Source organism: Sylvia atricapilla, chromosome 2 (genome assembly GCF_009819655.1).
Source record: "Sylvia atricapilla isolate bSylAtr1 chromosome 2, bSylAtr1.pri, whole genome shotgun sequence".
NCBI lineage: Eukaryota > Metazoa > Chordata > Aves > Passeriformes > Sylviidae > Sylvia > Sylvia atricapilla.
Window position 1 is genome coordinate 25,699,801 of NC_089141.1, and position 12,868 is coordinate 25,712,668.

The window sequence follows — 12,868 nt, forward strand, 5'->3', positions numbered from 1 at the left end:
CTTTGTGCACTGTTTCTCTGGGAATTTCCATTGCCTGTGATATAGAGCACAAAGGCAGTGAATTCCAGTAAGGAGAAAGTATTTAGTATTTATAGTACCTGCAGAACTGAAGGGATCTTGGAAAAATTTACACACCCATTCTTAAAAGCCTTCCAGTCCATTATTTTCAGTTGTTTCAAAAGTCTTTAATTCATGGCAGTTCATCCAAGTTCCTCACTTTGAAAAGAACAATTCAGGTTTCTGCTCAGTCCTTGTGTAGTTCTCCAGTCCCTTCACAATGGAGGATGCTGCTTGCTTCAACACATGAGGGCAGCCCAGACTCGCCTACTCTTCATTATCCTCTGTGCAGAGGACAGTGCAAGTGCCCAAATGAACTGTACTCCTGAAGCCAATCCTCCAAAAGCCCCTGTCCCTCAGCTCTTCACAGGACTTCACCTTCCTCTCCTGCCGCTCTCACTGCCATGTCCATGAGAGCCCTCCCAAGCCTGAGTGCTTGGGCTGCTGTGCTGTCTGTGGGGGTCCTGCCTCCCTCTCACTGCTCTTGTTTGCTGTGCTCACAGCGCTGCACAGAGAGAAAGAGCCGTCCCACAGCTGGGTGGGACGTGGGGAGCCCAGGCAGGAACTGAGACAGCCATGTGTGGGGAAGGCAGGGAAAGTGCATGGGAACATTCAAGGCACCTCTGTGTGATTTTATCCCTCATTCCTCCATCTCCCAAGGGCTTCAGAAGCAGAAGGGGAGCAGCCAGCATTCCTGTGCCTTGCACACCCTCAGCCTCCCGTGCAACCTCAGCCCAGTTTTGTCCTCAACACCCCATCCTTCCCTGCACACCCAGCCCTGCCAAGCCTGCCCCTTCCAGCTGCTGCGTCTCTGCAGGGCTTCTGCTTTCCTGCCATGGTTTGTGTCATTCCCCAGGCTTCCCAGCCAGCCAATGCCTTCTGACATTGCTTGGCCAGCCCCACCCCGACATGTCCCACCCTCACCCACTGCTCCCTCTGCACAGATCTTTGGGCAGCTGCAAGAGGCAGGCTGCTGAGAGGGAAGGGGCTTTTTTCAGCCATGGTTCCTTGCTGTTTCTTTGTGGCCATGCTGGCTCCTCTGGGTAAGTGAACTCAACCCAGCCCTGAGCATCTCCATTGATCCTGCTGCTGCTGCTCTCCCAGCTTTGTAGCCAGTTCCTGGCCCTGCTGCATTCTGCAGAGCTTCCTGAGTTGAGGATGAGCAGTGAATATGGTGGGCAGGAATCCCTGAATCTTCTGCAATGGCTGTCTCTTTGTCGTTGTTTGTGCAGCCCCTCGCTGGTTCCTGGTTTTGGACACAAACTGCCCAGGAATGCACCTTGGCCATTGAAGATGGACTGGAAATTTCCTTCCTGATTTGAAGAGCTGTCCCATGCCTAGAACTGCCCCTTTCGCTGCCCTCTTTTTTCTCATCCCATTCCCTACCAACCCACAGTGCCTAGTTCAAATTTTTTCCCATTTCTTCCTTCTCCTCATTGTTTGTACTTTTCCTTTCCAGTTTTATCCCTGGAGCAGTCTCCAGACATGGTAGTAAAAGACGGCCAGTCTGTGAATCTGGAATGTTCCAAGAAGAAATCTACCAACAGAGCTATGTACTGGTTCATGCGGCCTTCCCAGAAGAATTCCAGTATGACCCAGGTGGCTTATGCATATGAAGGTGCAAAAGCAACTGTGGAGAAGGGTTTTGAGGACCATTTCAAGAGCAGCGACATAAAAGGAGACAGCATCACCCTCTCCATAGAACATGCCTTTCTCAATGACTCTGGCACATACTACTGTGCTGAGAGTGAACACAGTGGTGGAGCTGCAGAGGGAGCTGAACACAAACTTGTCCCTGCACATATACAGGAGCTGCTTTCCACCTCGTGGGTGCTGCATGAGTCTTCTCACCCATCAGCTCCTCTGCTTCTGAGCCTTGCCTTCCTGCCCTTGTCAGATACTGTCAGTTTCTTTGTCCATCTTTGTCTCCTTGCCACTCCTGGCCTCCCTCTGCATTTAACTCTTACTTGCACTACACTTTCTCCTGTCAGCCCCACTGTGTCTCCTCTCTGTCTCCCTTCCCTTCCCCACCTTGCTCTTTCTGTTTTCAGTCTGCACTCCACTGACTGTCTCTTGCTTAATTTCAGTCGACCCTGATGATGATTCCCCCTGTCAAACAGAACAAGTGCTTGAGTGGGCAGTTGCTGGTGCAGCTGTAGATAAAGGCAAGGCCAGGCAGGTGTTGAAGTAGGCAGTACCCTGTGGGAGCTGCCCACACACTCCTCTGTTACAACGACCTGTCTGTGGTTGTTCTGTGGCCAAGGAATAGGAGCAGCAGAGCACAAGGCTGTGCTGAGTCAAATAAAGTGTTATTTCCCCCATGCAGTGTGGTCTGTGGGGCAGGATCCACCTGCCTTCCACCCCTTTACCCACATAAACTTTGTTTCTGAAAACACGTGATGGTGCAGGTAGAGGTGATGTTAGGAAGCAGAGCAGAGAACAGAAATTTCCATCAGGTTACAGTGTTGTTTTCATGAGTTACTCAGAAGAAGGAGTAGACAGTCTCCTCATCAAGTACCCTGGTTAGACCAAGTTAGGAAGGTGTTTCCAATAGCTCAGAGTGCTGTGCAGTCCTTCAGAGGAACCTCAAGAGGTTGGAGAAAGGGGCAGAGAGGAACCGTCTGAAATTTAGCCCAAGCAAATGCATGTGGGGAGGAATATCCCCAGGTACTTTCACAGGCTGGGACTGACCTGCTGGGAAACAGCTCTTCAGACACGGACCTGGGAATCCCCATGGACAAGAAGCTCCCCATGGAGCAGCAGTGTGTCCTGGTGGCCAGGAAGGCCAGGGGTGTCTTGGGGTGCATTAGCAAGAGCATTGCCAGGATGGTGTGGGAGATGATCCAGCCGCTCCGCTCAGCCCTGGTGAGTCTCATCTTGTGTGCTGTGTGCAGTTCTGGGCTTCTTAGTACAAAAGAGACAGGGACATCCTGGAGAATGTCCAGGAGAGGAGAAGAAAGATGATGAATAGAGTGAAGCACCAAGAACAAAGGCTGAGGGGTCTCAGCCTGCTTGGCCTTGAGAAGGAAATACACAGTGGCCACTGACAGAGAACACACGACTGACACCGAAAATGGTGACAAACATCAGCAATATATTATTCCCCACTTTTTACCCTTTTGTCACATGCCTAACACCTGCATGCTCACACTTCAGTGATTGGACAATAGACCTCAGCATTCTGTGCTCCTTTTCCTTCAGGGCTGTTCACCCATCTGACACATCTGCACCACATCAGGAATGAGACTCTGCCGCAGCCCCATTCCGGGTGTCCCATAATCTATTCTCCCACAGCCACCTCATCAACGTCTATGAGTATCTGAAGGGAAGGTGCCAAGAGGTGAGTCCAGGTTCTTCACTGGGATGCCAAGCCCTAGGACAAGAGACAATAGACAGAAAATGATGCACAGGAAATTCCACCTGGATATGAGGCAAGGGCCTTGCTTTGTTGGCGACCATGCATTGGAGCAGACTGCCCAGAGAAGTTGTGGAGGCTGTCTGGAGATATTCCAGAACCATCTGGATACAAGGCTGTGCCACGTGCCCTGGGATGACTCTGCTTGAGCAGGCATGATTGGAGCAGTGACCCCCTGAGGTCCCTTCTTAGCTGCCCCATTCTGTGATTGTGTCCTGCATAACACACCGCCGTGCTCAGCACAGGCCTTCCTGGGGCACTCCAGCTGGTGCCCACCCTGCACATTCCCATGCTAACGTGCAGCTTCTCAGGACCTAAACCCACATAGCCCCACCCAGCAGCCATGCCTGTTCACCATCACTAACTCCTCAAGTGCCCTGTCTTCTGCAAGGCTCCCCAGGCACTGCCCTGCCCTCTGCACAGCCCAGGGAATTGGAGACCCTTTCCTGGCACCCAGCAGGCACAGCCTCCTCTCAGCTGGAGTGCTGCTGCTGGTGTGAGGGCGTGGTGTTTCTACAGAGTATCCCAATCTCTTTCCTTTTATCTCCCACTGCTTTAGAGGAATCTGGGGTCTTTCCTGGATCTTCTCTAGGCAGCCTGGGGAAATGAATGCAGTGGGACACACTCAGAGCTGCAGCAGAGGGTCTGGGAGCTGGAGGCTCTCCAGAGCTGACAGGCCACATGGGAACATGTTCACTGCAAAGGCCATGACAGCCTTGTGCAGCTGGATCCCTTGGTGTCTTGTATGGGCCAGCCTTCCACTGCTGTGCATTGGTGGGCATAGAGCCCAGCACGGACGTGCAGAGTCTCTGTCAGAGCTCTGGCCCCAAAATCAGTGCACACAAACTGTGAGTGTCTCCTCCTGCCTGCAGGCTTTTCCCTCTGTCTTGGGTTAGGTTTTCTGCTCACCCAAGTTTCAGGTGGTGGTTCAAAAGAGACCTTTGCTCTCTGAAGGCTCTGGTCCAGACACGAGAATGAAACACAGTCTTCAAGGTCTTGTTTCTCAATGCTTCTTGTGTTGTTTATTAATTCTCATCTTACAATATTCTCTGTGCCTGGCCGAGGTGTTCTGCTGCTTGGAGACAGCATGACTCCCCTCTCGATGGGAGGTTGTTACCTTCTTATACAGATAATTACATGTGTATATTATTTACAGTTATGTGCCAATACCGATCACCTATACTAAACAGGTCATCTCTACTTTGACCCAGTCCGCTCAAATTACTTTGTGCCACCATCACATCAGAAGATGGAGGCCAGGCGAGAAGAAGAAGAACCCAGGGCACTGCCCTAAATCCTCCATGTTGTCCCCCCATGCACCTATATTCTAAAAACCCAAAACTACAGAATTTTCCACCCAGTGATACACTACACTACTGTCTTCACACTTTTGTGGTTTGTAATTCTTCCCTCACTGTTGGAAGCTTTTTTCCATGGACTGAAGTCAAAGGCTGTGTCTCCCTGAGTTCTGTGCCAGTCAACCACCGTGGAAAGACCCCAGGCACTCCTGGCCAGGATTGAAACCTCTTGTACAGACCTCAACCCTTCTTAATCGGGTCCCAGTCCTCTCTGCTGAGGTCTGTGACCTTCCAGGGCATCCAAAGGAATGCCCTGGACTGCAACACCTCTGCCTTGGGCAGGTGAACATGGCTGTGTGCAGGGAAGAAGACATGACTTTCTCCAGCTTTGTCCATTTGTGTCCTGCTGCTCTTTTGCACAGTGCTGCATTAAAAAGAGGCAAGGAGAGTACCTGCTCTTCTCTGGCATGGAGAAGGTCAATCTGTAGCAGCACATCCTGTGAGGCACAAACTTCTCCTCAGCAATCTCTCCAAGGTGCAGTCCCTGCAGGGGCAGTCCCAGTGCAGAGGCAAAGGCATCCTGTTCTCTCCTGCAGATCCTCCTTTGGAGTCAGAGAAGAGCAGTTACAGAACTATTCTCTGTCGTGCTCCAAGAGACACCATGTTGGCATGTCAGCAGCTTCTCCCACACCTGGACAACAGGTCAGGCCTGACTGGGAGAAGCAGAGATTGCACCTTGCAGTTTTCAGGCTTGGGAGTCTGTTATTTGTACATTCTACCAATGCCTGCTAATGCCCACATTTTTAGATCCTCAGATTTTCCATTGTGTACTTGTGTTCTGGAGAAAACCTTGGACTAGAGATAAGGCCATTACCAAAAACTTATTTCTAGCAGCTCCCACATCCAGTCTGCCAGTCTGGGTTTGAGCTTGAATCAAGACCATGAAGTACCTGCTGCTTCTCGCCTTCATTGGGGTGGCTGGTGAGTATATTTTTTATTTCTATTTCTGTCATTTAATAGGAAGCAGATTTTCTGAGCAAACCTGCAAGGTAGCCTGCTGTGGGAAAGCCACGTCCAGTTTTGACTTGCAGAAGTTTGAAGGCAGGGCCCGGCAACTTCCTTCTTCTGTCTGTTCCTAATGCCTTGTGCCACAAGCTGGGGAATGAATGCCTTCATAGTGGTTCCTGACCCACCTATAGACATGTGGCCATAGCTTCAGAAAAAGACTGCCTCCTTCTGCAGGACTAAGGAGTGCACAGGGAATACTTCTGGCCCAGGAAGTCCTAAAGCAACTGAAAAATTTTGGACCCTGGGTAGGTGCTCAAAGAAAATATTACTGCACACTTGTTTTTACTTTTTCCCTCAGGCAACCCTTGACTGTTTCAGTAGACAGGATCCTGGGAAAGACGCACTCGTGATCCGATCCAACAAGAACATTTCTGTGTCCTTATGTTCCCTCGGGGAGTAGCCAGCAGGGCTTTAGTTGCAGATATGTGAGGTACCAGTGTAGCTCTGATCCCTTCTTTGAGGGTGCAGCAAATGGATGTGCCTTAGATCTGCCCAGCACTGCTGCCCTGAGTGTCCACAGAAGGGGAGCCTACAAGTGAGGGGCTGCAGACAGGCAGTCACAGGGCACATGACAGCCACATTACCTTTGGCCAGCTCTTGACACATGGAAATTCTTCTCTCCCAGTTGCCTTCCCCACCTTTGCTGAAGATGATGATGACAAGATTGTGGGAGGCTACACCTGTGCCGCGAACTCTGTGCCCTATCAGGTGTCCCTGAATTCTGGATATCACTTCTGTGGAGGTTCCCTCATCAGCAGCCAGTGGGTCGTGTCAGCTGCTCACTGCTACAAATCGTGAGTGGAAAAATTACATCGTTCTATAACCGACTTCTGTCTTCCAGTTCACTTCTAGCAGGAATTCTGAGCTATGAGACAGAAATATCTGAGTGCATCCATTCTGACCAGAGACAGCCAAGGGATGAGTGGATCATTCAGGAAGCTGGGCCGAGGCATCCTGAGGCGTTTTCCACTTTTGCAAATGTTTCTTTGAAAGCAAAACACTTTCTGAAATAACAATGGGGTAATCAAGCAATGAGTTCTGGGCTGTGATTTCTTATCAATTGCATGAATCTTGCTAAAGCATTGTCCCTAGAGAACAGGAAGAGGAACGAGGTCAGGCTAGAACAGTTTGCCTTGTCCCAGAACATTTGTGTAAAGTGCTGCTATGTATCCGACTGCCGTCATGTACTTACAAACCTGCAGAAATTCACCACCTGTACTGGGAGTGGTTAAGATCTCAGGGTGCATCGCCAGGGCTCCCTGGAGGACAAGAAAGATCTCCTGCCCCAGAAGGCTTCTGTGGCAGTGATGTTGGAGCAAGTGCACTCAGGGACAGGGAGGTTTCTCTCAACCTGCCAGGAGCAGTAAAGGACATGCTGTGCCTTCTCTTTTCCAGTCGCATCCAAGTGCAGCTGGGGAAACACAACCTGGCACTCACCGAATCCACACAGCAGTTTATCAACTCTGCTAAAGTCATCCGCCACTCTGGCTACAGCGCCTACACCCTGGACAATGACATCATGCTCATCAAGCTGGCCACCCCAGCCCAGCTCACCAAAGCTGTCCAAACCATTGCTCTGCCTACCAGCTGCGTGGCCGCCGGCACCACCTGCCTGATCTCCGGCTGGGGCAACACTCTCAGCAGTGGCAGTGAGTACTCTGGGGGAATGTACAGACCCCTGGGGGCCCAGGACAGTCTCTAAGACCTCCCCATTAACCCCCAACAGGAAAGGCTAAAACACAGGGAAGTGCCGTGTGACAGGTCTTTTGAGCAATGGGTCAGTGTAGGGACTGCACACGGGGTTCAGCTAATGTCAACAGAGTTGTCAGTTCTCTGAGAATAACGGTGAGGTCTGGGACTGTGGATCTAGAATTCCTACCAGAGGTCTTGATTCCTTCAAACCAATGGCCAGAGATGTGCATGGCAAGTGGTTTTATTCCACTGATGACATCTAAACCTCCAAGAGGAGAGGATGGTTTTCCTGAGGCTCAGGTTTCTTCCAGTGTATGTATCACAAGAGTGGCCCCATCTTGGCAATTGATGAAATTGCAGATACCAGAAGAGTTAAGGTGGCTGCAGTGTAGAATGGTGAACCCATGGGTAGAATTTGTTCCATCTCTACTGAAGGAACACATTGTGTGGTTGCTGTTGAGAGGAAGCAGGATGGCTGCCAAAACAGGGTGTCCAGCATTCACTTTTCTGCTAAGATCATCTCCGAGCTCTGAAAAGGACTCAGCAATGCCATCAACCATCTCCCCCTGTTTCCTTGTAGGTAACTACCCAGACGAGCTGCATTGCCTGAAGGCTCCTGTCCTCTCTGCCTCCGACTGCTCTAATGCCTACCCTAGGCAAATTACCAATAACATGATGTGTGTAGGATTCCTGGAGGGAGGAAAAGATTCCTGCCAGGTAAATCATCTGCCTCTCCCTTCCCAGTCGTTTCTCTCTTGCCTTTTCTCAGACGAAGATGCCTTCACATTACAGAGTCAGCTCTAGTCACTGCAGTGGTAAATCTGAGTTCTTGGATGACAGCAGAGGCTTCAGGCACACATATCCTGAATGTTTGCTGAGTACTGTGTCTGGCAAAACCAGGCAGCTGACTCATCCTTAGCTGTGGGTCCATTGGAGCTCCAGTCAGGCATGGTAGCACCAGGTGGAGAGTGTGAATCAGAAACAGCCTTTGTAGAACCTTTGTGCAGAGTAGGCCTGACAGGGCTTCCTCCAAAGCCAGTGATGTCGGGGAGCTCTGGCTCATTGCTTAGGCTGATGCCATTTGCTCAATATCCATACCCTTTGTGTGCGCAGGGAGATTCCGGCGGCCCCGTGGTCTGCAATGGACAGCTCCAGGGCATTGTTTCCTGGGGTATTGGATGTGCCCAGAGGGGCTACCCCGGAGTTTACACCAAGGTTTGCAACTACGTCTCCTGGATCCAGTCCACCATTGCTGCCAACTGAGATGCTCGTTTGGTGTGACCTGTATTTCTCATCATCATTTCTGTTTTTGTGGGTCTGGACAAGCAAAAATTATGAAACATTAATAAAGACTTTCAGGCACCCTTACTTTGTGCACTGTTTCTCTGGGAATTTCCATAGCCTGTGATATAGAGCACAAAGGCAGTGAATTCCAGTAAGGAGAAAGTATTTAGTATTTATAGTACCTGCAGAACTGAAGGGATCTTGGAAAAATTTACACACCCATTCTTAAAAGCCTTCCAGTCCATTATTTTCAGTTGTTTCAAAAGTCTTTAATTCATGGCAGTTCATCCAAGTTCCTCACTTTGAAAAGAACAATTCAGGTTTCTGCTCAGTCCTTGTGTAGTTCTCCAGTCCCTTCACAGTGGAGGATGCTGCTTGCTTCAACACATGAGGGCAGCCCAGACTCGCCTACTCTTCATTATCCTCTGTGCAGAGGACAGTGCAAGTGCCCAAATGAACTGTACTCCTGAAGCCAATCCTCCAAAAGCCCCTGTGCCTCAGCTCTTCACAGGACTTCACCTTCCTCTCCTGCCGCTCTCACTGCCATGTCCATGAGAGCCCTCCCAAGCCTGAGTGCTTGGGCTGCTGTGCTGTCTGTGGGGGTCCTGCCTCCCTCTCACTGCTCTTGTTTGCTGTGCTCACAGCGCTGCACAGAGAGAAAGAGCCGTCCCACAGCTGGGTGGGACGTGGGGAGCCCAGGCAGGAACTGAGACAGCCATGGGTGGGGAAGGCAGGGAAAGTGCATGGGAACATTCAAGGCACCTCTGTGTGATTTTATCCCTCATTCCTCCATCTCCCAAGGGCTTCAGAAGCAGAAGGGGAGCAGCCAGCATTCCTGTGCCTTGCACACCCTCAGCCTCCCGTGCAACCTCAGCCCAGTTCTGTCCTCAACACCCCATCCTTCCCTGCACACCCAGTCCTGCCCAGCCTGCCCCTTCCACCTGCTGCGTCTCTGCAGGGCTTCTGCTTTCCTGCCATGGTTTGTGTCGTTCCCCAGGCTTCCCAGCCAGCCAATGCCTTCTGACATTGCTTGGCCAGCCCCACCCCGACATGTCCCACCCTCACCCACTGCTCCCTCTGCACAGATCTTTGGGCAGCTGCAAGAGGCAGGCTGCTGAGAGGGAAGGGGCTTTTTTCAGCCATGGTTCCTTGCTGTTTCTTTGTGGCCATGCTGGCCCCTCTGGGTAAGTGAACTCAGCCCAGCCCTGAGCATCTCCATTGATCCTGCTGCTGCTGCTCTCCCAGCTTTGTAGCCAGTTCCTGGCCCTGCTGCATTCTGCAGAGCTTCCTGTGTTGAGGATGAGCAGTGAATGTGGTGGGCAGGAATCCCTGAATCTTCTGCAATGGCTGTGTCTTTGTCATTGTTTGTGCAGCCCCTCGCTGGTTCCTGGTTTTGGACACAAACTGCCCAGGAATGCACCTTGGCCATTGAAGAGGGACTGGAAATTCACTTGCTGATTTGAAGAGCTGTCCCATGCCTTGAACTGCTCCCTTGGCTGCCCTCTTTCTTCTCATCCCATTCCCTACCAACCCACAGTGCCTTGATCATATTTATTCAATTTTTTCCTTCTCCTCATTGTTTGTACTTTTCCTTTCCAGTTTTATCCCTGGAGCAGTCCCCTGACATGGTGATAAAAGAAGGCCAGTCTGTGAATCTGGAATGTTCCAAGAAGCAACCGTCCTACTTAACTCTGTACTGGTTCGTGCTGCCTTCCCAGAAGAATTCCAGTATGACCCAGGTGGCTTATGCAGTAGTAGGTGCTAAGGCAACAATGGAGAAGGGTTTTGAGGACCATTTCAAGAGCAGCGACATAAAAGGAGACAGCATCACCCTCTCCATAGAACATGCCTTTCTCAATGACTCTGGCACATACTACTGTGCTGAGAGTGAACACAGTGGTGGAGCTGCAGAGGGAGCTGAACACAAACTTGTCCCTGCACATATACAGGAGCTGCTTTCCACCTCGTGGGTGCTGCATGAGTCTTCTCGCCCATCAGCTCCTCTGCTTCTGAGCCTTGCCTTCCTCCCCTTGTCAGATACTGTCGGTTTCTTTGTCCATCTTTGTTTCCTTGCCACTCCAGGCCTCCCTCTGCATTTAACTCTTACTTGCACTACACTTTCTCCTGTCAGCCCCACTGTGTCTTCTCTATGTCTCCCTTCTCTTCCCCACCTTGCTCTTTCTGTTTTCAATCTGCACCCCACTGACTGTCTCTAACTAAACTCCAGTCAATGCTTCTCATGATTCCCCCTGTCAAACAGAACAAGTGCTTGTGTGGGCAGTTGTTGGTGCAGCTGTAGATAAAGGCAGGGCCAGGCAGGTGTTGAAGTAGCCAGTACCCTGTGGGAGCTGCCCACACACTCCTCTGTTACAACGACCTGTCTGTGGTTGTTCTGTGGCCAAGGAATAGGAACAGCAGAGCACAAGCCTGTGCTGACTCAGGTAAAGTATTCTTTCCTCCATGTAGAGTGTTTCTGTGGCAGGATCCACCTGCCTTCTACCCCTTGAGCCATATACAGTTTTTCTTTGTCACAGTACTCTTTTATATTATTGCTGTTTATGGGGTGCGCAACGTTCCCCTGGGGCCTCTGGTCTTGTGGGCAGTCACTGGTGGATCAGGGTAAAGAATGCTGGACAGGCCTACACAGCATCTCCTGCATTCCTTCACTATTAATTGACTCGAAAGCAGAGGAGAGGGTAGGACCTAAACATCTCTAAATTAGAAATGAAAATTAAGTCCCTATCTCAGGACAGGGAATTGGGTTTTAAGGGACTTCTTTAAGGGCAGGGTTCAGGGTGAGGATCCAATAAGAAGAGGGGAACAAGGCAAGGACTACCATACTGAAACTAATAAGGGAACACAGGAGGAGGGGAGTGATCAAAACTACTATTAAAGCATCGAAGATTCGGAGATTGATAGTAAAGAATCTGGGAGAAAAGGCAAGGCTAGGGAAGGATTGACAGCTAAGTAAGCAAATGCAATCCAATCAGTACTAGCAGGACAGGGAAGGGGGGGGTAGAGTTTAGAAAGCAATTATTAGCATAAAGGGACAACAAAATAAACCATTTAATAGAAAAACTTAACATATCATGACATGTTTTCAGCATAATTTAAAGATTATAGCTATTATAAAGATTACAGCTGATATTGGCAGGCAGAGCAGGCAACAGAAATTTCAAACAGGTTACAGTGTTTTGTTCATCAGCGACTCAGATGAAGGAATAGAGTCTCCTCATCAAGTTCACTGATAACACCAAGTTAGGAAGAGTTTCCAATAGCTCAGAGTGCTGTGCAGCCCTTCAGAGGGACCTCAAGAGGTTGGAGAAATGGGCAGAGAGGAACCTTCTGAAATTTAGCCAAGGTAAATGCACCTGGGGAAAAATAACTCCATATACCAGCACAGGCTGGGGGCTGACCTGCCGGGAAGCAGCTCTTCAGAGGAGGACCTGGGGGTCCCTGTGGACAACAATCTCCCCATGGAGCAGCAGTGTGTCCTGGTGGCCAGGAAGGCCAGGGGTGTCCTGGGGTGCATTAGGAAGAGCACAGCCAGCAGGGCAAGGGAGGTGAGGCTCCACTCAGCCCTGGGGAGGCAAATCTGGAGTGCAGTGTCCTGTTCTGGGCTCTTCAGTACAAGAGAGACATGGAGCACCTGGAGCAGGTTCTGTGGAGGAGAAATGTGAGGAATGGAGTGAAGCATGTCATTTGTGAGCAAAGGCTGTGGGAGCTGGGCCTGTTTGGCCTTGAGAAGAGACAACTCAGAGGTCCCCTCCTCAATGACTATAAAAGCTGAAAGGAATATGTGAAGAGGTAGATCCAGCTCTTCTCCACATTTCCAAGCCCTAAGACAAGAGACAATGGGCAGAAAATGATGCACAGGAACTTCCACCTGAATATGAGGCAAGAGCTTTGCCGTGTTGGTGACCATGCATTGGAGCAGGTGGCCAGGAGAAGATCTGGAGGCTGTCTGGAGATATTCCAGAACCATCTGGTTAGAATCCTGTGCCATGTGTTCTGGGATGGTAGAGTGGTTTCATGTTCACCTCTTTTTGTCTGC

At 50.4% G+C, this 12,868-nt stretch overlaps 1 protein-coding gene across 1 annotated transcript; it reads left to right on the forward strand.

Moving 5' to 3' along the window:
* Positions 1-5,694: 5,694 nt before the first annotated feature.
* Positions 5,695-8,898, forward strand: LOC136375507 (trypsin I-P1-like). The gene is made up of 5 exons (XM_066341050.1): positions 5,695-5,751; positions 6,464-6,632; positions 7,234-7,487; positions 8,111-8,247; positions 8,644-8,898. The coding sequence occupies exons 1-5, from the start codon at positions 5,712-5,714 to the stop codon at positions 8,791-8,793; spliced, it is 750 nt and encodes a 249-aa protein (XP_066197147.1). The 5' UTR covers positions 5,695-5,711; the 3' UTR covers positions 8,794-8,898.
* Positions 8,899-12,868: the final 3,970 nt, after the last annotated feature.

Bases quoted from the DNA above. Each gene is read 5' to 3' on its own strand.
- LOC136375507 (XM_066341050.1), top strand. From the start codon at position 5,712: ATGAAGTACCTGCTGCTTCTCGCCTTCATTGGGGTGGCTG. The intron at 5,752-6,463 runs GTGAGTATATTT...CTTCTCTCCCAG, and splicing joins CGCCTTCATTGGGGTGGCTG to TTGCCTTCCCCACCTTTGCT. The intron at 8,248-8,643 runs GTAAATCATCTG...TTGTGTGCGCAG, and splicing joins GAGGAAAAGATTCCTGCCAG to GGAGATTCCGGCGGCCCCGT.